The sequence below is a fragment of the Berghia stephanieae genome, chromosome 4, assembly GCF_034508935.2.
Source record: "Berghia stephanieae isolate SIO BIC M18660-M18661 chromosome 4, UCSD_Bste_1.3, whole genome shotgun sequence".
Taxonomy (NCBI): Eukaryota; Metazoa; Mollusca; class Gastropoda; order Nudibranchia; family Aeolidiidae; genus Berghia; species Berghia stephanieae.
The window spans coordinates 32,983,229-33,008,693 of record NC_088363.1 but is presented as its reverse complement, the minus strand read 5'-3'; the positions used below and the strand labels follow the sequence as shown (position 1 = coordinate 33,008,693).

The following is a 25,465-nucleotide window of genomic DNA, read 5'->3' as shown; positions in this document are numbered from 1 at the left end:
TGGTAAGACACTCGCTTTCAGATCGGAAGGTCCTGGGTTTGAGCCTAGCTTGGCGCATTAGTTGAGTCATTGGCAAAGGCTCTTTACTCACATTCTCTCACCGTACTCAGGTGTAAAACGAGTACCTGGCCATTAATAGCATTTTCTCTGTCCAAAAAAAAGTGTAATATCTCCTAACAGGCGTTAATTCCCGTCCTACATGTTAAGCGTTGCTGTTTGCCAGGGACCCCTTGTAAAGCGCTTTGAGCATGTTTAGTGGATATTGCGCTATATAAAAGCTCAATTTTTTTTTTAAAGTAAGAAATTTGTAACCAAGTTTACATTTCATAACAGCTCAAGTCATTTGTCAGATGCCGTTTATTTTTAAAAAATTCTAAGTACTTTTAAAGTCTATGTCTATACTTATAGCCAGGTGAGGTTATACTTGTAAAATGCCTTATCAAAAGGCTATGGGTGATTATTAACCTATCAAGTCATTGACCACATTTATCACCCTCCCCCCTAACCCCTTCCCATCTTGCCAAAAAAAAAAGACCCCATCAAACTTATTTATAATGTGTTAGATAGACTTTAGGTAATATTTTGAAATCAAGAAACTTTAAGTCTAGAAAAACTATGGTAAAGTTTAAATCAACTTTTTTTGCCATCTTTTTTTCAGACTGGACATGCCAAATACTGTTCTATTTGGATTTAATGTGATTTAATACCTTTTTATCTGTGTTTAATATTGGCAGAAGAAGCTGTTTTATATTCTTTTCTTTTTTTTTTTTTGGACATTACTATTTACAGTCTTGAGCTTCTAATATTCACTGTGAATGTTTTAGTTATCAGTTTGAAAAAATATTGTTTACTTTCCCCCTGTCTACAGTCTTCGCAGAGAGCTTAGGGAAACACTGGAGGCACGTTTAGGAAGATCTGGTGGAGGGGAGGGAGGAGATGATGCTATTTTTAGTAACTTGCAGGAGCAAGTGGATCAGGCCATACAGGTATGTCTAACACTCCCCCTGCCCCGCCCTCTCTCTCTCTCTCTCTCTCTCTCTCTCTCTCTCTCTCTTTCTCTTTCTCTCTCTCTCTCTCTCTCTCTCTCTCTCTCTCTCTCTCTCTCTCTCTTTCTCTCTCTCTCTCTCTCTCTCTCTCTCTCTCTCTCTCTCTATCTATCTATCTATATATCTCACTCAGTCTTTCTCCTTCTCTCTCTCTCAATCTCCTCCCTCTCTTTATTTCTCACTCTCTCCTCTCTCTTCAGGATGACAGCCCGAAACATGAACTATTTTTGGGTTTTTATTTTCTTTCTCTAAACTACTACAGTGATGCCAAAATTCTGGTTTCACCTGAAAAAAATCCAGTCTGGAACAAAAAATTCTGGGTTACGGGCAACTTATGTCAAATTCCGGTGAGGTCACATTGCTCCAAGTGTGTCCCCTTCCCTCCCCAAAGCCTCCACCACCACATCATCATCACTGCCACTACTACAACCACCACCACCACCATATCATCATCACTATCACTACTATTTCAATCACGGCCACCACATCATCACCACTACAACAACTACTACAACCACCACAACCACATCATTATCACTACCAATACTATAACAACCACCACCACAAAACCACTACAAACACTACTACTACTACTACTACTACTACTACTACTACTACTACTACTACTACTACTACTACTACTACTGCTACTACTACTACTACTACTACTACTACAACCACCATCTCATCATCATCACTAACACGACTACAACAACCACCACCACAGCATCATAATTACCATTGCTACTGCAACTACTACTACCACATCATCATTACCACTACAACATCCAACATCATCTCTACCACTACTACTACAACCAGCATCACCACATCATCCTCACTACTACTACTACTACTACTACTACTACTACTACTACTACTACTACTACTACTACTACTACTACCACTACTACTACTACTACTACTACTACTACTACTACTTCTACTACTACAGCCACCACCAACCACCACATCATCACTCAATTAGTATTGATAAAAAATAATTGAGCATTAAAGTTTAAGCTTTTTTTATTTTTATGCCCATAGGAGAAGGATGCTGCACAAGAAAAATGGAGGGAAGCAGCACAAGAGATTGACCGACTAGAGGCTGAGTTGGAGGTACAGTGGTTATTGTGTCTATTGAATCAATTTGGAAACAACAGTCACCGTTTGTTTTAAATTCTTTCTGCTTCGGAAATAAGTTAAAAGATCATTTGCCTGCTACTACTAGGGTCTTATTAGATGTCTTACTTTTTTATAAGCTTGTTTTTTTACCCGGGCTGTCTGTACTGAACTATGCATCTATCTTGTACGTTACCTCAGACAACACTTCTTCCTTACTCCAACACAGACACACTTGACAGCACAATGGAACAATTGGCAAAGACTTCCACATACTGATAAAGGAAAGCATGAGCTTTTATATAGAGAAAATTATCCACTAAACATGTTCAAAGTGCTGCTATGTGGTCTTGTGGTATGACACTCTCTTTCAGATCAGAAGGTTCTGGGTTCGAGCCTCTCTCTGTGCGCATAGTTGAGTCCTTGGAAAAGGCTCTTTACTCACACTCTCTCATTGTATTCAGGTGTAAAATGAGTACCTGGTCGTTAACAGTATTGTCTCTGTCCGAAAAAAAATTGTAATATCACCTAACAGGCGTCATGTCCCATAATACATTTTAAATGTTGCTGTTGGTCAGGGACCCCTTGTAAAGCGCTTTGAGCATGTTTAGTGGATATTGCACTATATAAAACCTCAAGTTTTTTTCAAAAAGAAAAAAAATGCTTTACAAGGGTCCCTGGCTAACAGGAACAAGTGACTTATGGGATAAGAGTTGACAGATATGAGGCATTTTGTTACCATTTTTTCTTTGTTTTGGACAGACAATGCTGTTATTAGTCCGGTATTCATTTTACACTTAAGTATGATGAGAGAATGTGAGTAAAGAGCCTTTTCCAAGGACCTAACGTTGTATCCTCAAAAGTGAGACCTTTAACCAGACACCTACAGGTCTGGAGCTGAGTGTCATTCCGCAAGATCACAAAGCCATTGGTGTTGGACAAAGGAGCATAAGACTTTTAAAAGCCTCTGGATTGGAAATGACAACAATAGATTGTCTATTGTTATTTGTTTTTTTTAAAATTATTTTTTTTTTTGTTTATAGACGCTTATATGTACTACTAGACTATATTATTATAATGAAAAACATGAATTATTTTCCATTTTATTTCAGATGGAGAAAGATAGCCATCAATTCAGAGTTGTGGAAAAACAAGCTCATCAGGTTTGTCATTTCAACCATTGTTTTAAAAAGCAAAACCAACAAACAAAAGAAAAAAGGGGAAAAAAAGTTCCACAATTGTTCTTGATTTGGTTTTCAAAAATAAATTCAAGTTCTAAAATGTTTGTTGTAATTTGGTTTTGGTCATAGACCTGTATCTTATTTAGTTATTTGAATGATTCTCCTATTAAGAATATTGTGATACCTTATAGAAATAAGTAAAGAATGCTAATGAGGCAGGAAAATAGATGCCACGAATTTTCCTTTGTTTATTCTTTCTTCACGATATATTTGTTGGTAGTAAGTCCATACCAATAAGAAATTGAACATTTAGGGCATTCATTATTTTCAAGTTAAGAAAAAAAATAATTTCTCCATTCTTGGGAATTAGTGCAAAGAATGGTTTTATGGTCTTTCAAACAGGAATCAGGGAATTATCATGGCTCTTGGTCAAAGAATTATTATGGCTTTTAGTAAGGTTCACACAACCTGGAAGTCCAGTTTCTATGGATTAAAAAAATAAAGAGAAAATATTTTTTTTAATAGTTAAAAAAAAAAAGATATATTGATAGTTGAAAACGGAGTGCAGGAGATTTTGTTTCAAGGGGTTTTGGGCTACATATATTTTTATAATAATAGTACACCTGATTTATTTATTTTGTTGTTGTTATCCTTGACTAGGCTTATAAAGTCTCATTTTTATTTTTGCTTACATTTATTTTTTTGTTGTTGATAGTATTGGTTATGATTGTCAAAATTAATTTCCAGAAGTTTCCTTTTCCCACAAGGAAGGCCCAAGATGCTAATGTCTTGTCCTTTTCTATACACAGCCTTATTTTCCTTTCCTGTTTTGTCATGTATTTCCCAGGTCAAGGACCAATATCAGAAGTCAGTGGCAGCTCTGAGTCAAGAACTAGAAGGACTACAACATGAACTACGGTAAGTTAACATCTAAAACTTATTCATTAGTGTGAGAGTACTGACCAGTCTGCTCAGTCCAGAAGCCTACTTTATTCCTTCTATTATTTTAGGAATATGTCAGAATCTATTTTTACAATTATGGGATAACCCTCAACTTTATTTATTGTCCAAAATGTTCATACCATTTGTGCAAGAGTTTTTCTCACTTTTCTGACTGACAAGACCCATTTAATTCACCAACCCGTTCACTGTTATACAAGTCTGCTAATTTGAACCTCTCAGCCTATATTCAGTAATTCATTGTATAAACTATTGGCTAGGGCTATTGGTCAGTACTGACTCCCAGGCGCTAGCACATGCGGGTCAGTACTGACGAACAGACGCCAGTGCCTGGAGGTCAGTACTGACCAATAACCTGGTGTCTATTGGTCAGTATTGAACAACAGGTGCCACCGCCCACAGACAACCTCTCTTCGGTCTGTGCCACCGCCCACCATTGATCAGCACTGACGAACATCGGACCTGTTCGTCAGTGCAAAGACCTCTACGCACTTATTCGTCACCATTAAAAAAAACAAAACAATTAAAATTCCAGGCTCTCAGGCCAACTTATCCGATGGCACACAGTAACACTTGGTCACTTAGATAAGTTTGATTTCTAACGCGTTAGATGCCGTTGGGGCAACGATATGACTCGTTATTTCAAGCCACCTTCAGATTCTTTTTTATTTTATGTTGTCCATTCTATTTCTTTGGGTTATTTTGTTTTTATTGTTTTTTTTCCCCGTATATTTTCGTTATAGCTTAATTTAAAGAAAAATAGAGGAAAATGTGTTATATAATATTTCCTGTTACGATTCTTTTATAATACTTTGTCCATTCTATTACTACTACTACCACTCACTACTACTACCACTACTGCTACTACTACTACTACTACTACTACTACTACTACTACTACTACTACTACTACTACTTATATGTCTTTTATCTTCCATTATTTTCTGGAAGGTTCTGTTCCCTGACGCTGACCTTTTCTTATCAATCAGATCACCCCCCCCCCCCCCCCCCCCCCCTGGGGCACCCTATCCTCTACCCACGCTAACATTTCATTCATACTGCAACCACCATTGAGTACAGACGATACAAGTTATTTTTCATTATATTTTATTTGTTTTCCACGTTTATTTGTGTATTGTTGTGTTAATGAAGGGTTTGTACCCGAAACGTCCATTGTCTGTTTTGTTCCCATACGAAGCCTTTCATTTTCACTCTTTCGTTAGTATTTTACGATCACCGGCTTCAGGCAGCCCTTACCGTTTTCTACTTTTCCTGTCTCAGTAAGATGCGAGTAAGCCGAATTTCAAATGACAGGAATGAAGAAAGACGAGACAATGAAAGAGCTTTCACTTTCAGTTCTGGGCCACGCATCAGTGCAGTGAGCATGCGCGTTGGTTGAACCGAAATATAGGGCTTCCAGTTTGGCGTTTCAACACCAAATTTGGTCTTTTTCTCAGGATTGGACAATTTCACTTGTTTAATTAATTGATATATTTATTAAACAAATCTCACGTAAACCGACAAAAAGATTTAGTGAAAACAAGGGCTTCCCTGCGACTAGTATGGGACAGGAAATGCTGATTTATTTGCCGTAGAGCAAGTTATTTTTAAAAATGGCATTTTTCCATAATTTTGGTACCGTCAACGCCCGTGGCCAGGTCAGAACTGACCAATTGGCATCAGTACAAGTAATAGTATTAGTCAGGACTGACCCCCAGACGCCGGTGCCTGTTCGTCAGTACTGACCCGCAGGTGCCAGCGCCTGGGGGTCAGTACTGACGAATAGCCACTCCGTAAACTATTTATCTTGCTATTCTCCTTAAACTGATAAAGAAATGTTCAAGGCTTTTTGAATTTTAGAATGAGAGTAGTTTGTGAAATTGAAAACAAAGATAATATCACAGCTGCAATAAGGTGTACTTAAATAATGTATACGAGTTGGTGTGTTTACACTTTTCATTTAATCTAAATGTTCCAGGGAATGCCGAGCTGAGAACTCTGACAAAAGCCAAAAGATCACAGAACTGTCTTTGAATATCAATGAACTTCGGCAACAACTTGTGTGGAAGGTACGAGTATTATGGACATTTCATTTGTCTCACAAAAGTTTAATGGGGTTTTTTTTTGCCTTTTCTGGTACCCTGATATCTCAACCAGAATTAAAGAAGCTGATGTACAGAGAAGTGATAAGACATGGAACGAGACAAAAAAGTTAGCTCGAGAGAGAGAGAGAAGGATGGAAACTGTTTGTCTGTGGCCTATACCCTGACCCAGGGTGAAAAAGGCAATGATGATGATATCTTAACCTTTGCCCTTTCAGTCATGATTGGGTAATGATATCTGTTTTTGTGTCCTTCAGAGCCATGAGACACATGGAGCCATAGTTCATTCACTTTCGATAGTATTAAAAGATAGTGACCAAGGCTTCCTTCCTTTCGGATAGGATGCTAGTCTCTTGCAAAGTATTTTCTGCCAGATCTAACAGACAAATATACCTAATATTTGCTGGATAGACAGGGAAAATTGTGTTTAAAATGTCTTTGTTTAAGACATATTGCAGAAAAACCTAGTTGCTGGATCAGATCTGCTGATCTAATCAGGAATGAAAGTATGATGTTAGAAAACTGGTTCCAATCTCATTGGAAGTGTGAAACCAGTCTTCCAGAGGACTGGATACATACCTTGTGGAATTGATCTTCTGGTTTCAGAGTGATGGCATCTTATTTTCTAGTCTAAAAATATGCTGGTCGTCAATAAAGAGTATCCATCCTCACTCTTTTACGTCCCATAATTCTTATAAAGCTCTTAGAGCATGGTTAGTGGATACTGAGCAATATAAATGTTCTAGTATGTTTGTCTTTTTATAAACTGATCTACCAGATTTGTGACTTACCACTCATATGTGGTGTGAAGTCATTGCCAATGGTAAGTTGCATTACACACTAGTCTCTGGTTTATTCATAAATACATTTTGTTATCAGCTTGCATTCTGAAATTTTGTAAAATCAAATGAGTAAAACTATGAGTAAATCTATTTTCTTTTTTAGGATCAAGAATTAGCAGACAACATATTTAAAGAGGGATTTTCTGACAGTAAAAACTCTGAATTGAAACGGATAATGGATGACTTAAGGCAGCGGTAAGACAAATATTTCTTAAGCATATGTGTGTCGTTGTGAGGATATGTGTGTGTGTGCGCGCTTGTATAAATGGGTGTACATGTGTACAAAAATGTTTATAATGATGTTTTACAATTTTGAGCGCCTAGAGCTGTTTTGTCAACAGGATTGATACAAATAAACTTTATTATTATTATTATTATTATTATTATTATTATTATTATTATTATTATTATTGTTATTATTATTATTATTATTATTATTATTATTATTATTATTATTATTATTATTATTATTATATTATTATTATTATTATTATATTATTATTATTATTATAAGTAATAAATTCTTATGTTTTAAAATAACTAATTTAACTATATACTGTCACCTAAAAGAAATATGGAAAGAATTTATTTCTATGTAAAGATTATAAGTTGGAATTGTTGATAATTTCAGAAATAAAACTTATTCTCCAAAATGAAAGTATTTCTTACAACTCAAATTTTACAAGCTAGAAAATCATCCTTTTGTAATAGATACTGTTTTAAGATGACAAATCACATTTTTACAATCTCAGGCTTCCCTAGCATACTGAAAATAATGAATACAGTTATGGAATGGTCTTATTCGTTCACATTGTCTGCATTCAATTTCAGACTAGGTGTGATTTCAAAAGAATCAGATGAACTTAGACGAGACAACACTTCCTTATTGACCAGATCCACAGAATTACAAAGAAGGCTGTAAGTAATTTCAGAGTCACCAGATAATTCCTGCCAAAAAATATTTTAAAATGCCAAAATTAGCAACCCTGAGTGATGGCATTCGGTTATATTTTGTTACAAGGTTTAACAACCAAAGAAGTTTATGGAAATTTTATTATTACTATTATTTAGAATGATTAAACTATGAGATTATTTAGTTCTACAAAGGGAAAAAAAAATCCAAACAAATGTAAAGCTGTGAAGCGTCTTTATAAATTTCTGAATTGAATAGATGCCATGAGTGGATGACTGATGGGCAGATGATAGATTAATTTTTTGAGGTTGGTAGAAGATTGAAGGGATATAAACGGCAATGTCTGGAGCAGAACTGGTGCTCGAACTCAACGATGACTTCAAGATGGATGCCTTGTTTGAACATTTGGCAAGAGCAAGCAAACCTGTCTACTCCTATGAAAATTTCGTAATATTACGAATTTTTGGTTCTAATTGGAGGTCTATATATAAAGATATTTAATTAAATAAAATAGCTTGAAAACGATGTTTTGGTGCCAGATCTAGTAAATAATGGAGTTAAAAGCAGTATTGAGGACACACTGGTAATTTTTAAAGATAGATATAGATTTTAAAATATCTACCACTGAAAACTACAAATTTTTTCAAATCAAGTAGGCAGATCTGAGCAAAGCACTGAATTAGTAATAATCTTACTGGACCAGCAGGTTACTAGTTTTATTCCTTTTTATATTAAAACAATTCAGGACAGAGACAGAAGCAAGAGAAAATGATGCCATTGTGCAAGTCAGAGATGCTGTCCAAATGGTGGAGGCTGCGGTACTTGAGAAAGACCAGGTATGAAGTCTCATTCATATTTTTAATTTTAAAAAAGAAAAAAGAAAACGAAAGTAAGCCTTGATATTGTGCAACATCCATTGAATGAACTCAAAGAGTCCCAAGACAACCGTAAGTATAAGGTTTATGCCGCACTGTGACAACTTAGTGACAGTGACAATGCTGTAACTAACCAATCCCCCCCCCCCCCCCCCCCCCCCCAAACAGAGTCAACCTTAGGACCTTATGAAAAAATGATATTTAATACACTATCAATAAATACACTATCTTCCCATTCATGGCCGTATAACAGGATTTCACTGTGTTTAGGAAATTTGAATTTTCAATAAAACAATGATATAGGTACTGGTTGAATCTTTTATTTCTGTTTTATTTTTTACTTTTCTTGTAGATGGAGATAATTGCACATCAGAAAGATGAGGAGCTTGAGGAGATGAGAGGTATGGTGTCAAAGGTCATCAACAAAGCTGGGGCTCGCACAAGAGAGGAAGTGGACAATGTCAAGAAACAGTGTAATGAACGCATCTCTCGTTTGACAGAGGAACTTCATGCTTTGGAGATGGTCAGTATTGTTTTTGTTTTTGTGAGGGGTTTTTTTTGGGTTTGTTTTGTTTTTGTTGAAAATGAGAAATGGGGAAGTAATTATGTGTTTTTGTAAATTGATTAATTCTACTTGATTTCTTCAAAGCTTTTGACAAAGCAAATTATAAGAATAACTTTTTATAAAACTATAGATTTATGGAATTTTACTCCAGGTTTAAATTGGTTTTGAAGAAGTTAAACAAAAACTATAATTGGGACAGACTCAAATTAAATACATGTAAAGTCAGGGCGCCTCAAGGTACATTCCTTGGGCTGTTGATTTTCCTATATAGCATATGCTCCAGGAACAAAGGTAAGATTATTCCAAGATAATTGTTTCCTAATCAAACACGGACTTTCCTTTTAACAAATTTAATTTTTAAATTAAAAAATATTTTTGTGACCAAATTTGGCTAACTTCATATTTTTCCTCAGCTTTGATTTTAGAACCAAAATTTTGAGAAAATGAGATAAAGAACAGACCTGCTACTTGAAAATTTAAAAATTCGTAATTTTTAGGAGATAAAAAATTGTATTCGCTATCGTTAACTTAAAAAAACAACAATTTACCCTTACAAGGACTGAGTAACACTTCATAATAGTTAAAATTATGCAGTCTGGCATAAACTTTCTTTTTCAATAAGTTTCAATGAATTAGAGATGCTCATAAAGTTCTGAATGTGGAACCCAATTTTCGTAATTCTACGAAGTTTTCATAAAAGGCAGGTCTGTAAAGAATATTGTAATACAGTCCCCTCCGGATAATCGCAACTCGGTTAATTGCAACTTTTGGTTCATCGCAACATTTCCCAAGAAAAGGAATTAATTCTATATAAAAGTCGCTGGTTAATTGCAACAAACTTCGGTTAATCGCAACAAATTTTCGACCTCAAAAGGAGGCAAATTCATGGAATCAATCAAACAAAATCTCATGATCAGATTTCATCATGTGAAATCATGACACGTTGAAGAATCGAGAGTGGGCAGGATTTAATACTTCATTAGTGTGTCACCACACTATTAGAGACAAAAGAGGCAGGGCTTTGCAGTTCGGGTTTGTGCGGTCATCTGTGACCATTAGACATGAGGCGAGTGGGCTAGGCGTGGTTTAGACAACAGGTAGACGATGACAGTTGTGAGGAGAGACTGAGCAATGATATCCTTTGTTTAATGATTAACAACTGTGCATTGTGACCAATGGGTTTGGTGAGACCTCATTACGGCTAATCTCTTGGACTCTTACAAATGATGAGAACAAAATGTGAAAGTGAATCCAATCTTAAGATGTCGGCTTGCCTCAAATCTGATTTTGCTTGTCAAAATCTATACAGGGCTGTCATATATCTTTTTTATTCCAATCAAATTGCTCAGTATGTGGTGGACTCAGAACAATGTTTACAACAATTGATTGGATTTACCATATTTGCGTAAAATGTTGCAAGAATGGGCAGGAAACTTAACTTCGGTTAATCGCAACATTTTCGCTGATCCCAAGGTGTTGCGATTATCCAGAGTGGACTGTATTTTAAAATGGAAAAAAACTTTTAAATGAACAAAATTAATTAATGTAAGGAATGATTAACATGGTACTACGGTAAATTTGGTAACGGACTATCTGTGAAATGTTTTATAACTTCTTCATTATTGTTTTTCTTCAGGAAGGTACAGAGAAACAAGCCAGATTAGATCGTCTGATTCGAGAAAAACGTGCTGTGGAATCAGAATTACAACAGGTGGGTTTTCTAGATCTGCTATTTCGATCAAACTTATCATATCATACTAATTTATTGGAGCCAAATTTGATCTTGCAGCTATTTGGTCTTGTGATATGACGCTCACTTTCGGATCAGAATGTCCTGGGTTTGAGCCTTGCGCATGCATAATTGAGTCCTTGGAAAAGACTCTTTACTCACATTTTCTCACCTTACTCAGGTGTAAAATGTGTACCTGACAGTTGACATTATTGTCTTTGTTGGAAAAAAAAAATGTATTCTCTCCTAACAGGCAACATGTCTCGTTCTACAACATGTTACATGTTGCTATTGGTCAGGAACCCTTTGTAAAGCGCTTTGAACACATTTAGTGGATTTTGCGCTGTTTATAAAAGCTCAAGTTTTTTCTTTCTTTTTCTTTTTTATTCATACCCTTTACCCCACCCTCCTCTCCCAGGATCAAATGGCAATAAAATGAAGCCTTAGAATATAAATAGAATAATACCCTAAATAATTTATGTCTTTAGGCTCTTTTCTGTTTTTAAAAGAAAAGATTGAATAGTACAGGTATCAGATCTGTTAGACATGACAGAAAGTACCTTGTAATAGACTAAGATTCTATTAAAAGGGTAGGAATCAATTGTTTCTCTGATTAATACTATAGAAACTGAGATTTACTCCAGCTCCATGAAGTTTATTGCTCTTAAGGACAGATTTTTTAAAACTTAAATAATAACAAGAAATGAGGTGATTGGAGAAATTATGGAAGACACTAGAGAAGAAAAACTTTTTGGGGATATGGGAATTGAATTTGTGACCTGACTGAAATGACAACTTCTGCCCAACTGCAAGAGGGACACAACACCTCTGTAATCAATACCATTGTCTCTGTCGAGAAAAAATAAAAAATTGTACTATTGCTCAACAGGCGTCATGTCTTGTCCTACATGATAAGTGTTGTTGTTTGCTAGGTACCCATTATAAAGCACTTTGAGCACATTTAGTGGATATTGCGTTACATAAAGATGTTAAACTCCAAGAAAGTGTTTTCAAAAGAAATGTCTATCTTGAGTTTGTCCTTTTTCAACTTTAAAAAAATAAAAAATGAAATGAGCTTTTGTATAGCACATTATCCACTGAACATGCCCAAAAGCGCTTTACAAGGGGTCCCTGGCCAACAGCAACACTTAACATGGACAGGGCATGACGCCTGTTAGGTGATGATACATTTTTTCCCGGACAGAGACAATGCTGTTAACGGGCAGGTACTCATTTTACACCTGAGTACAGTGAGAGAATGTGAGTAATGAGCCTTTTCCAAGGACTCAACTCTGCGCTGAGCATCCAATCCTAAAGCAATTGTCTTACCACAAGACCACATAGCCGCACTAACTTTGTATTTGATTGCGCGTTTTCAGATATACAAAGAAGGCATGGCCGAGGGTAGCAAGTCGAAGGAAGCCTATCAAGAACTCAACAAGAGAGCGATTGACGCGGAGAGAGGCAGGGACGAGGCCAATGTGAAAGTGGACAATCTTCAAGGAGAGAGGGACAAACTCAAGTTGGAGTAAGTAGTCTTTGAAACAGTCCATATGTGAGCTATTGTCTCAAAATGCAGGCCTGTAAATCTTCCGACTATTGTCGGATTTCCGACAATACGATTTTGCTCTATATATTCTGTTAAGTGCTAATATTAAAAAAACAAAAAATTTATAGTAAAAATAAATTTAATACCGTCAAAGAACAGAACCAACAAAAGAGAAAATAAAAAGTTTTATTTCGTTCCTCAAAAAAATCTGATTTTATTCCGTTTTGAACTATAAAAAAAAAAGAAACTTTTTATTTGTCGCATCAAAGACAAAACAAAACTAGACCGTCTATCAGTTAGCTATATTATCATGCCACCTGCACGCTCCGCTAGACGTGGATGTATTCACTGCCTGCCTACTGTCATACTGAATCGGCTTAAAAATTTAACATAGACCTGTAAATTCTCAGTCAATTAACTGAAATCAGTCAATTTGTCAAATTCAAATATTTAAAAAAAGGAAAGAAAGAAATAAAAAAATAAAAAAAGAAAGAATTCACAAATCGTAGTCCATGACCGTAAAGTAATTAGGAGTGTTCCACAGCGCTACGCATAGCTCATGGGGACCGTTTATATTAACGATGTATATATTGCCAAGACTAAGCGACGCTTTTTATAAAAGGCGTGTCTGAACACTTCCCTGGGTATTTTCACACATTCTTCGTTAAATTATTTTTTCACTTTCCAAACCCGTCATGATCCCAACTGTAGCCAATTTTAACTGAGCCACCGAGCGATAAATTTCACTGTTTCATCTAAGCCAAAATTGACCACATTTACCTGGCGAGTCTCAAAACTATGATAAAGTAAATTGCGAATGCCGGAAGTCCGTTATGTAGACACCTTCAAATCGAAAGTTAGGATAGATTGCTACAAGAACATTTCGATTGCCTCACGTTGTAAACAAACTGGTTGACCGTTTCTTCACTGATTGAGTACCTGATTATAAGGAACAATGGTAAGTAGCTTAATTAATTCCTGTGCAAATCAGGACGTTTTCTGCCATTGTTTTGCTCAAGCCCAAGCGAGCTTGCTGTTTTGTGGCGATTTACCTTCATTTCGATTCTTTGAATTTTTCCGCTACGCCTGCCGAAGTTTCTTCTTGATAATTCAGTGTATTGGCCTGAAATCATATTTATTTAAGTTTTTTTTCTTCTGTCATTTACTGATTGAAAATCAAGTTTGCTCATTGCTACATTATTCTAATGTTCTCACAATGGCTGAGCTGTTCATGGATCTCAATTCAATTCAGACTTATCGACATCGATAAAGATGTGAGGAATAAATTCAATTGGTCATGGCTAGAAGTTAAAGATGATAATGGTGATTATTTTTCTGACTATGTCAAAAAAATTCCAGAGGCAGGAATATGACTTTGATGAAGTCATCTTTACTTTTATGAATGACATGCTTATTTAGCATTCCTTCTACATCAAATTATGGCAGTCATACTTCCAGTAAGAAATAACACCCACTATTTTAATATATTTTATTTATCACTCTGCTCTCCAATGATGCCCTTATTTTTTAAAAAATAATTGAATTTTCAGTTTGTCGAAGAGTTTCAGTCAATTTTTATAGAGCTCATTTACAGGTCTATTAACAACAGGAGCGAAGATATGCAGCTTCTCGTGTCAAGCACTAGATACACATCCTTCAAAAACATAGGAATTGTTCTCTTCCTTTCATTTTACAACTAACTCAGACCTGGACCCAGAAATGTGGGTACTCTCTCAAATAATATAAAATAAGGACCTCATTATAAATGAGTTAGGGAGAGTGACAGGATTTGACTAGTCAACTGACATGTCATATCTGTGTTGTTTTTATTAATTAATCCATATTTTTGTCCTGTTGGTGTATTTTTGCGTGTTCAAAAAATTCCGACAAATTTTTCACCACCATTTACAGGCCTGAAAATGGCATGATGTTAAATGTGAACATTTGTATGGCGTGTTTCCATGAATTAAACAATTCTCAAAGCTTTTCACAATGTTTTATTTATTCATTCCATCTCTCTATCCCTCCATTCTCCCCAGCAGGCCATTTGGAACCATATTTCCATTTCATACAGCATCAATTGCCTGTTAGATGTCCTTTTCGTACTAACACTCTTAAAATATTCATCACTGCTTGTAGCCAATTACTCGTTCACACCTTCTTACCGAAGGACACAAATCGGGACTCGAATTTTCCACAATCACTGTCACTGATTACGCTTGACATTACTTAACTTTTGTAACAAGACGCTGAGCCACATATTAATAATAATAATAATAATAATGGTATAGATTTATAGTGCGCCAAACATCCCTTCATCAGGAGGGCTCTGGGCGCATAACATAGCTTAACTTAATCATTAAGCCCTAACACAGTACACGAACAACGCTAATTATACACATAATCAAAAGAAAGGGAGGTGAACCCGGTTCTGATAACCGAATTTTAAGAGGAAATAGTTGAAATTAACAAATTTGAGATTAAATTAGTCTTGAGAAATAACATTTATTCATCATTTTTCAATTCAAATGAAATTTCATGATTTTGACCTTTAAATCAATGTTCACTAACAGATTCATGTGCTTATGTTGTCTTGTGGTATGACGCTTGCTTTTGGATCGAAAAGTCCAGGGTTTGAGTCCCGCTCTGAGCATTGCGTAGTTGAGTCCTTGGAATAGGCTCTTAACTCACATTCTCTCACCACATTCAGGTGTAAAATGAGTACCTGGTCATTAATAGTGTCGTCTCTGTCAGAAAAAAATGAAGCATTGCCATCATGTCTTGTCCTACAGTTAAGTATTACTGTTGACGAGGGATGCTTTGTAAAGCGCTTTGAGCACATTTATTGGATATTGCGCTATATAAACTTGTTTTGTTTTGTTTCTTTTACCCAAAGGACGCAAATGAGGACAAGAATTTTCTATGATCACTGTCACTCATCGCACTTAACATTACTTGACTTTTGTGACCAGACAAGACACCGTACCACTGTGTCACTGAGCCAAATGTTGGTGTGAACGTGATTTCAAAAATTGAATTTTAAGTCAAATTAGTTTAAAATTTTAAAATATTGAGATTCAGTTAGTTTGAGAAATTACATTTATTCATCTCAATGGGACATTTCTATTCATAATCAGTATCTGATTCATCTTCTACATCAAACTGGATTGTGGCCATTTCAGCAAAATATTTTGATTGAAATTTATAAAATTTTTGATTTAACCTTTTTAAAAATTTAATTTCATTTGACTCAGGAATAAACGATTGACAGAACAACTGACCTCTGAGACCAAACAGTTGCAGGACAGACTGGCCTCGGTCCAGTCCGAGTTTGAGGCCGTTGATGAGGACAGGATCTCGTGCATGGACCGACTGAACGAAGTGGAGAAGAAATTGCTTCAGGCTACACAAGAGAAAGAAGCAGCTCATAGAAAGTTCACAAAAGAGGTTAATGAAATATTTGTTTATGTCATTTATTTATCTATTGTTAATCAGACTCAAGCATGGTTGATTGGAGAAGAATGAAGCAAGCTTATCACCAAAGCTTTCTCGAGAACAAATTACACCCCCCTTTTCTCAAATGTGACCCACTGCATTAATCTGGTCAGTAAATGATGTCTCATCGTTTACTTTGTGCTGTATCTTTTATAAGAGTCATTTTTACTCCCTTTATTTTTCTATACATTTTATTGACTCATTTAGGCACCTCTAGGTTTTGGTATGGATCTGGTCTTATGTATTAATGAGCTAGATTAAGAAAATTGAGTTTCAAGTAAAAATAATCTGATTTAGGAGATATAAGTATTTTGAAATGTCTGAGACAAATCTCACTATTCTCAATGGAGACATATTTATTTTAACTTCAATGTGATAAGTTAAACTTGAAATTTAATTGTTAGCATCTGTAGACTTAATTGGGACACTTACTCACTCACTCTGGCACTTGAGGCAATGCAAGGGATCTCCACCTGGTCCTGTCAGCAGCTACTCTTGGGGCCATCTCGAGGGACAGACCTCTCTGTTTTAGGTCCCTCTTTACAGTACACCTCCAAGTCTCCTTGGGGCGGCCTTGCTTCCTCTTTCCTTGGGGTGTCCATCGCAGAGCCTTTCTTATCAGTGTTTCATCAGGTCTACGAAAGACATGCCCCAACCATTGCCATCTTCTCCTTCTCCTATTAATGAGACTTAATTGTGACACATCACCTCAAAACATTACTATGTTGGATGGTTTAGATGATACAAATTGAATTTATAGTCAGATATATGGGACTTGGGTCAGTTTTAATGTTTTATTATGGAGAATTATTATAATTTCATAAACTGAAGAAAAAACCCCGAAAATTTCACAATTCTGGACATTTTATCTTTAAAATCTCTTCTTGGCATGAAGTTAACCCCTACATCTAGGTAGGGTTTTCCCATAGTGGGCAGGGGGACACTTACTGTGTCTTCTATACCCCTATATCTGTTTTCCAACATGTACTCTGTCTTTGTCATGGAATGAGATTACTTGGTTTTGTCCTGGCCCTTGCCGGATACCCTGGCTGGGAGGGAAACAGTCAAATGTATAGAGATAGAGTTTTGGGAAATGATATTTTTTGTCTTGAAAATCATCTCTGTTATGCACTGTATTATTTTTTTTGTTTTACATGCATAATGATTTGTAAACATTTGAGTGTGTTCCTACTCTTAGTGGGAACTTGTGCTTGTGTCAAGATAAGACATGCACGTGATCTCAAACTAAGTACACTGATGGTATGCTCTTGGAATCTAAACCTGTGTTCCTTATTTGAACCAATTCCTCTTTGTCTTGGGTACTTTAATTGTAATTGTAGAACTCTTTTGTTATCCCATTTTTTTCCTTTTCACTGGCGCTGATATGACCTAAACATGTTGCAAGGGCAGTAAAACCCTTAAAAACAAACATAAAACTAACAAACCTCAACAGAATTCTGTTTTGAGGCAATGGGTAACAATTCTAAAGTTGCTTCATAATCTCAGATTTAATTTCAACTTGACAACACTCAATAACAATTTAGGTATTCTGTCCTTTGCTAGCTTGCTCTGATTGAACAAGAACAGCAAACGAGAACCAGAAATTTGGAAATCAAACTCCAAACCACCGAGGATACAAAGGGCCAGACAGTGGGAGAGTTGAGAAGGCTTTTGACATCTCAACAGCGAATGAGTGCTAGGTAAGATTAATCCTATAATAGCAAGCTGGAGAGGGAAGGGGGGGGGGGGGGGGGGGTCCTTGATATCGCAATTAGGAGAAAATTGGCTCACACGCAAGGGACCAGTTTCATTTCTGGGTTGAGGCAGTTAAAATTGATTCACAAGCAGGGAACCAGTTTCGTTCCTGGGATGAGCCGGTTAAAACTGACTCACAAGCAAGGAACCAATGTTGTTCCTGGATTCAGCAGGTTTTCTCATACTCCTCTGAAGCAGACACACATTACCACAATCCCTAGCACAAGCACAAACATTAAGCTTTATTTAGTTGAAAAAGATTTGTCTTGAGATGAGATTTCGAACAGTTAAAATCATCTAAATCTCTTAAATTTGTAATAAAAGATCTTTCCTCGAATCTTTCTGTTTGTTTTAGATTGACCTGGTAATATAATATGTAAGTGTTAGATAATCCCATTCTTACTATTCATGTTCAGTATTATAGATAGAAATCGAAAACGTATGTAACTGACAAATAACTTCTGACATTAATATTATTATCATTATCATTGTTATTATTATTATTATTATTATTATTATTATTATTATTATTATTATTATTATTATTATTATTATTATTATTATTATTATTATATTATTATTATTATTATTATTATTATTATTATTATTATTATTATTATTATTATTATTATTATTATTATTATTGTTATTATTCTCCTGTCTCCTAAATATGAAAATGAAATACAGATGGAAAGAGGAATGCCAAACAATCACACACAAATTTGAATGCAAATTGGATGATGTGCGAGGGGAGTTAACTCATGTGAAGAAGAGGAATGAAGAGTTAACATCCTTGCTCAAACAAAGTCAGACCAGGACAACTGAGGTGGGTAGGGGATGGGATTTGTTTTAGAGAGGTACTTTTTCTTTACTATTCACCTATATAGTGCAGTGCAATCTCTCTATTACGACAATCGTTAATTCAACATTCCCTCATTAGTGACATGGCGGTGAGGTCCCGATTTTTTTTTCATAAAAAACTCTCTATAGCGACATACATTTGAGCAAAAACCCTGAATAGCAACATTGAAATTCCTGGTCTGATGAAACTGCTAGCTGTTCAACCAATGAAATTTGTCCTTATAGCCAATGAAAAAGCTTAATTATAGGCCAATGACACATAGTAAGTAGTCCTTCAGAGCCATTAGGCCCATGGAGCCTGAGTTTATCCCGATTCTATAGGGTGAAATGGACAATAGCAATTGCTCTTTACCCTTTGGATAGGATGCTAGTCTATTGCAAAGACTTTCCACCAGATCTAACATCCAGTTACCCAATCACAGCTGGGTGGACTGGGGGGGGGGAGCTAGAAAAAAATCTCAAATGCACCTAGGATCGATCTCAGTCCCTTGATTGTGAAGCGAGTGCTCTACCAACTAGGCTATTGGGACCCTCTCATGTATGGCAAGTATCCTTACTCTTTGACCAATGATATCCCACACTCACATGACATGTAGCCAATGAGAATGCTTGCTTTTCAACTAATGATCGCTCTTGATAGGCCATACAATGGACTGATGGTGTGTGAGATTGTCTCCTACAGATGCGATCAATGAATGACATGATAGTCACCATTGTTAGTAAATAAATTAAAAAAAAAAAAGAATCAAAACAAAAAACAACAAAAAAAACAGAATAAAAAAAACAAACAACAAAAAACGTTTTTAATGTGGCCATGTATGCAATTGCATACATCCCAGTCCTAAACCGGATAAGCTACAGAGAAAAAAAATGGAATTTCACGCCTCTTCCCCTCCCCTCCTCCCCCCCCCCCTCCCCCTTTTTGTTTTGTTTATTTTGTTTTGACTACTCCTCAGAAACAACGAACCCTCTATAACGGCATTTTTTTTATGGTCTTGACGATGTCGCAATAGAGAGGTTGCACTGTAGTATACAGCATGGCACCGTTGAAAACCAGAAAGCGGTTCTGTTGGGCCGTTTGGGCTATGAATATTTATGTATATATAAAAATAAATAAATTCACTAGCGTATTTTTAAGTAGAAACGAACGTTTCCATGTCCATGTCCACATGGAAATGTTCGTTTCAGCTTTAAAATATGTGACTGAATTTATTTATTTTTATACGCTCTAACCTAAATTATCGAGCACTCTCGTACCTACAAGTACCCACCAATACTCATAAATATATATGTATGTATATATATATACCAACCAATAGGCATCATTTTTTGTCCATATTCATTGCTGCTGTTGGCCTTGGGCCCCACGTCAGTGCTTTGAGCAGTTTTGATTTGGTGAATATTGTGCTACATAAAAAAAACAAACTCACGTTTAAAACAAAACAAAACTGTATGGCCAAAATGTTGTAATATCACTTGACCATTCGTCTGCCTTTGACTGAATCGTTCTTTGATTATTTTAACTGTCGATGGCTCAGCAGTACAGTGTTTTGTCTTGCTCCAAAAATGAGCTATGCTGAAACCCAATATGAAAGAAACATCTGTGCCATGAACACTTTTCACTATTATTATTATTATTATTATTATTATTATTATTATTGTTATTATTATTATTATTATTATTATTATTATTATTATTATTATTATTATTATTATTATTATCATCATTCTCCTTTTTCTTCTTCTTCTTCTTCTTATTATAATCAAATCTCCAGGCAGAGCGTATGATTTCAGACTACACCAAACACATCCACCGCATGGGGGAGAGAGTGAGAGAAACGGAGATCATGGCCGCAGATGCCAGCAAGAAGCTGAGTCGTCAGAGCATGCGAGAACGGCAAATGGCCAATGAGAGGGAAAGTCTATTGGCAGAACTGGCTCGGAGTCAAAGGTTGGGAGTTTGCTTGGAAAAGTAGATATTAGATCAAATTTGTTATTAGGGGAATGCACTTGTCTTAGATTCTGTCCTAGGTGGGGTTCTTGACCTTCCATAGTGGGTAGGGAGGTACTTGCTCTGTCTTCTATCCCCCTGTATCTGTTTTCCAACTTGCTTTCTGTCTTTGTCTTGGGATGAGATTACTTGGTTTTGTCCTCACCCTGGCCGGATACTCTGGCTGGGAGGGAAACAGTCAAATGTGTTAGTTTTGTGAGGTGATATTTTTTTCCTTGTAAATCTCTCTGTCATGCACTGTATTATTTTTCCTTTTACATATGATTTGTAAACAATTGAGTGAGTTCCTCTTGGCAGGGACCTGTGCTTGTGTCTGGATGAGACATTTAGTATTTAGTGATCTCAAACTAAGTACGCTGATAGTGTGTGCTCTTGGAATCTACATTTATTCCCTATTTGAACCAATTTCCTTTGTCTTTCTTATTCTTTGTGTGCTTTAATTTTTACTACCCATTTTCTTCCTTTTTACTGGTGCTGATATGACCTTAATGTGTTGCAAGAGCCATAAAACCCTTAAAAAACAAAAACCAACATTCTTTCCTTCTGTCCTTTGTTGTGCCTAAAGTAGTGAACTTTAACAAGGGGAAAAACTTGGATGTAAGCATTATTTCAAAGGGTTTGATGAATTGTGAACTTGTGAACAGAACTCGCAAAGTGAGACATTTCATAAAAATAACTAGCCACAACACAGAAATACTAGTCCCAGAGTGTGGGTTTTAAAAATTATTATTTGGTCACCAATCAAGGGACTGGGGGTCCTGATAGCTCAGTTGGTAGAGCATGTAAAGGGACCAAGATCGATCCTGGGTGCAGTCGAGATTTTTTTCCTATTTCCCTGTCCACCCATCAGTGAATGGGTAGTCAAGTCTGTTAGATTTGATGGAAAGTACTTAGCGATAGACTAGCGTCCTATCCTAAGGATAGCAAGCAATTGCTATTTTCCGTTTCACGCTATAGAAACTGGCATAAAATGGCTCTGAAGGACTACTTATCAAGGGACTAATAATTAGGTAGCAAATGCATTCTCTCAATGGTCAACTCCAACTATAATTTTTGTTTCCAGCTAAGAGGGTGGGGAGCGGGAGTAGGTGTTGAGTCTTACTATTGATCTTCAGGATAGAAAAAGATACCAATCGTTTTTTTTAAAAAGAGTAAATTTGATGATTTAGACACGTAGAGAGGGTTTTTACATAAGGCCAACTTAATTCTAAGACCATGTCTGCATAAAAAATTAAATTTTAGAAAAATTACAAGACTTTTCTTCACTTTCGAATGGATTTGGCAGCAGTGATGTGTAGCTGTATAGTCCAGGCTTTAGCTTCTTACTCAGAAGAAACCAAGTTTAACCCACTATCACACTGTGTGGCCTTGAGCTAGTCACCTTGCCCCTAGCTCATTTTAAGGCGCTGATGCGTGGGTTATTCTAGTTTTTTCTTGAAATTGACCCTAATGAGAACTTTCTCCTTGGGTATGAATAATGGGAATTATATTTATTTATTGTTTATGAATAAAAATAACAATTATTGCAAAGAAAATAATCTTGGGTAAAAGTAAGAAAAGAAAATAGGTTCTTTACTTTCTTCAGAGAGGAGGTTTTGGAGAAACTCTCTTTCTAATGACATCAATGATTTTAAAATTTCTCTCAAATTGATTCAACAGAGTAGGAGGGAAGCGATGTTTCTTTTAAAATTAGATCATATTTATGGATTTTGTTTTTGTAATAAAAATTTTCATCTTTTCTCCACATTACCATCAGAAATCGTGATATTAACAGCCCTGTAGGAGGACCGCTTGGCAGCAAAAGAGGTGAAATGTCCCTAGACCAGAGTAGGAAAGGGGAGCTCACTCTAGAACATTTAACTGGCTCCACGTCCAAACTTCAAACCTCTGCTGGACTGGGAGATGGAAGATGATGACCAGCAAAAGTTTAATACTGTTAAGTAAATATTTTTAGAAAATTTGATACAATGATCCGTATCGTAGAATATTTCATTTACTAACTGCGTTGTGCTCTGGCTGTGTAATGAACATTTTACAAGCCATATGTTTGTTAAGTTAAGATAAATCCCATCTGGAGCTCTTTCATTCATACATTACTATAAACTGCACCGGTGAATACATAAAAAACAACTAGTTCTGACAGTTAAAACTTTTTTTAAAAATTGCTTTAAAAAATTTAGTCTCATAAAAAAAAAATTCCAAACAGGAGGGACTTGATTAGAGTACAACTCCACCGATGCACTAGGTTTACTTTTGGGTACAAAGTCCAGGGGTTTTAGCTGATTGTTTCCATTGTTGTAAACGTATCGTGTTGAGATATTTCTTTGAAAATTTGTAATTGTGATTTTACCTGGTTTTTAAAGAGAAAGTATCATTGTTAACCATTTTCCCACTTCACAAAACATTATTTCATCTTTAAATTATGTTGAGTGTGTCAAAAAATTGAAGGGTACTCCTTATTTCACCGTTCAAAGGTAAAACACTTTTCCATTTTGGTCAGGAAACTTAAATATCGATTTATGAAAATTTACATACAGCTTGACAAATATTCATAAACCTGAATTTTAAAGATGTCTCAACACTTTTTATGTTTTCACGTGTTTTGTCAATTAAATCAGGATTGCATTTTGATTTATGACAGCTTCAGTTGTCGAGAGTTTGTTGGCAATAAATAGAAAGAGAAAAAATTACAATTTTTCAAGTTTTTTAGCTGCTTCTGGTTTGACCTCTAATGTTGCTGTTCATTTCCTTTTTTTTTTTCTTTTGTCTTCATCACTTTACCTTAATAAATATCATGTAGGAGTATAGCAAACTATATCAATCAGTTAGAGGGAAAAATGGAAAAGCTTTGATTTTGTATCCATAAACATAAGTTAAGCTTGATCTTTTTGACAATGATGAAAACAACCAACAGTATATCCAAATGTCATTTCAAGAAAATAATGTAATACTTAATATACAACCAATATAGAGTTTTTTGCTCAATTGAGTAAAGTTTTATTTTTACCAATTGCATGTTAAAACAAAAATAAAAATTATTAAATAATTACCCGTAAAACAGCCGTAGAAAACTGTTGTGTTTGAAAAAAATGATTGCGTTTTAGTATCAGTGATACTAAAACACAATCAGAGGAGTCAATTTAGTTTTTTAAAGAACGGGATTTAGAGAGTGCTAGTATTAACATTTCCCACATTAAATATTTCTTTAACTCAACCGCCCTCTCCACTCAAAGCAGTGATTGGGTAGCTGGGTTAAACAACAATAATATAGGATCTGGCTGAAAGTATTCTGCAATAGACTAACTTCACATTGAAAGGGTATTAAACAGCTGTTACTGTAGCTGTTGAATCACTATGATGGTTTATGTTTCCAGGTCCTACAACTACTATCACAATAAAAATATAGATTTCGAAGTGGTTCATTAGTAAATCTGTTTGGCACAATGTGATTATCGTTGTCCAATGTTCCTCTTTCGGTATTTAAATTCCTCCGAGTGATGTTTGAAATTCCTGTGAGCCAAATTGAAAGTTGGCATCTCTGGTGAAAATCATGCTTTTAATTTTTGGTATATTCATATTTTTTCTTCAAATATAGAATTTGCCTAAAATAAATATTTGTGTGTTAGTTACCTATAGCAGGTCTGTATATATTTAATGTCATAGTGCAATTGCTCTCACATATATGGCTCATTATAAATTATATCACATATCATAGACTACATAAACGAATGAATGCAAGAAATGTATATATATATTACGTGTATATAGTTCATATGTAGTCTTTATGATTGAACTAATTATATAAATAATATATATATATTTTCATCAAAATTTTTCTTTTATAATTCATCATTCATTAATCATACATTTGTTACAGCCTTCCTAATCGTATCATTCATAAACGCTTTGTATTGCAACGTCATTTATAAATAATTCACAAATGATGATCTGAATGAATGAAGTACAGCGCAAATATAATCATTGATATAAAATATTATATGCTAATGACATATAAAATAAAGTTCCGTCCATGAGTATTTAAATGTCTTCTCAATTTTGTTTAGTTTTGATGTGCATTGATAATTGTAACCCATAGCCTCAGTGCAGTAAGAAAATCGAAAATTATTTTAACCAAAAAAAATTGCGCTTTCAACTATTTACTATTTCATCCTCCTCAATAAAACATATCGGGGAGTCATCGTTATTTTATCTAACAACTTTTACTTGGTACACTTGGTTGCTGTTTGTTTTTAAGGGTTTTACTGCGCTTGCCACACATTTAGGTCATATTATCAGCGCCAGTAAAAAGGAAGAAAATTAGATAGTAAAGACATTCTCGATGTAAAATTAAAGGTCTTGAGGATAAAGTAAGGCAAAGAATTGCTCAAATAGGAAAAAGATGTCGATCCAAGAGCACACTATCAGTAAACTTAGTTTGAGATCACTTAAAAGTCTCACC

General features: G+C 35.4%; 1 protein-coding gene across 1 annotated transcript in view; it reads left to right on the top strand.

Moving 5' to 3' along the window:
- Positions 1-25,043, top strand: part of LOC144970440 (sodium channel and clathrin linker 1-like) — a 32,073-nt gene extending 7,030 nt beyond the window's left edge. Inside the window, exons 6-21 of the mRNA XM_078910074.1 lie at positions 869-986; positions 2,094-2,165; positions 3,281-3,331; positions 4,197-4,267; positions 6,288-6,378; positions 7,357-7,448; positions 8,085-8,171; positions 8,912-9,002; positions 9,394-9,564; positions 11,243-11,317; positions 12,715-12,863; positions 16,139-16,331; positions 17,943-18,079; positions 18,822-18,960; positions 20,771-20,946; positions 22,763-25,043. Of these exons, the coding sequence (XP_078766200.1) occupies positions 869-986; positions 2,094-2,165; positions 3,281-3,331; positions 4,197-4,267; positions 6,288-6,378; positions 7,357-7,448; positions 8,085-8,171; positions 8,912-9,002; positions 9,394-9,564; positions 11,243-11,317; positions 12,715-12,863; positions 16,139-16,331; positions 17,943-18,079; positions 18,822-18,960; positions 20,771-20,946; positions 22,763-22,919 (1,870 nt within the window). The 3' untranslated portion in view covers positions 22,920-25,043. The remainder of the gene's footprint in view (positions 1-868; positions 987-2,093; positions 2,166-3,280; positions 3,332-4,196; positions 4,268-6,287; positions 6,379-7,356; positions 7,449-8,084; positions 8,172-8,911; positions 9,003-9,393; positions 9,565-11,242; positions 11,318-12,714; positions 12,864-16,138; positions 16,332-17,942; positions 18,080-18,821; positions 18,961-20,770; positions 20,947-22,762) is intronic.
- Positions 25,044-25,465: the final 422 nt, after the last annotated feature.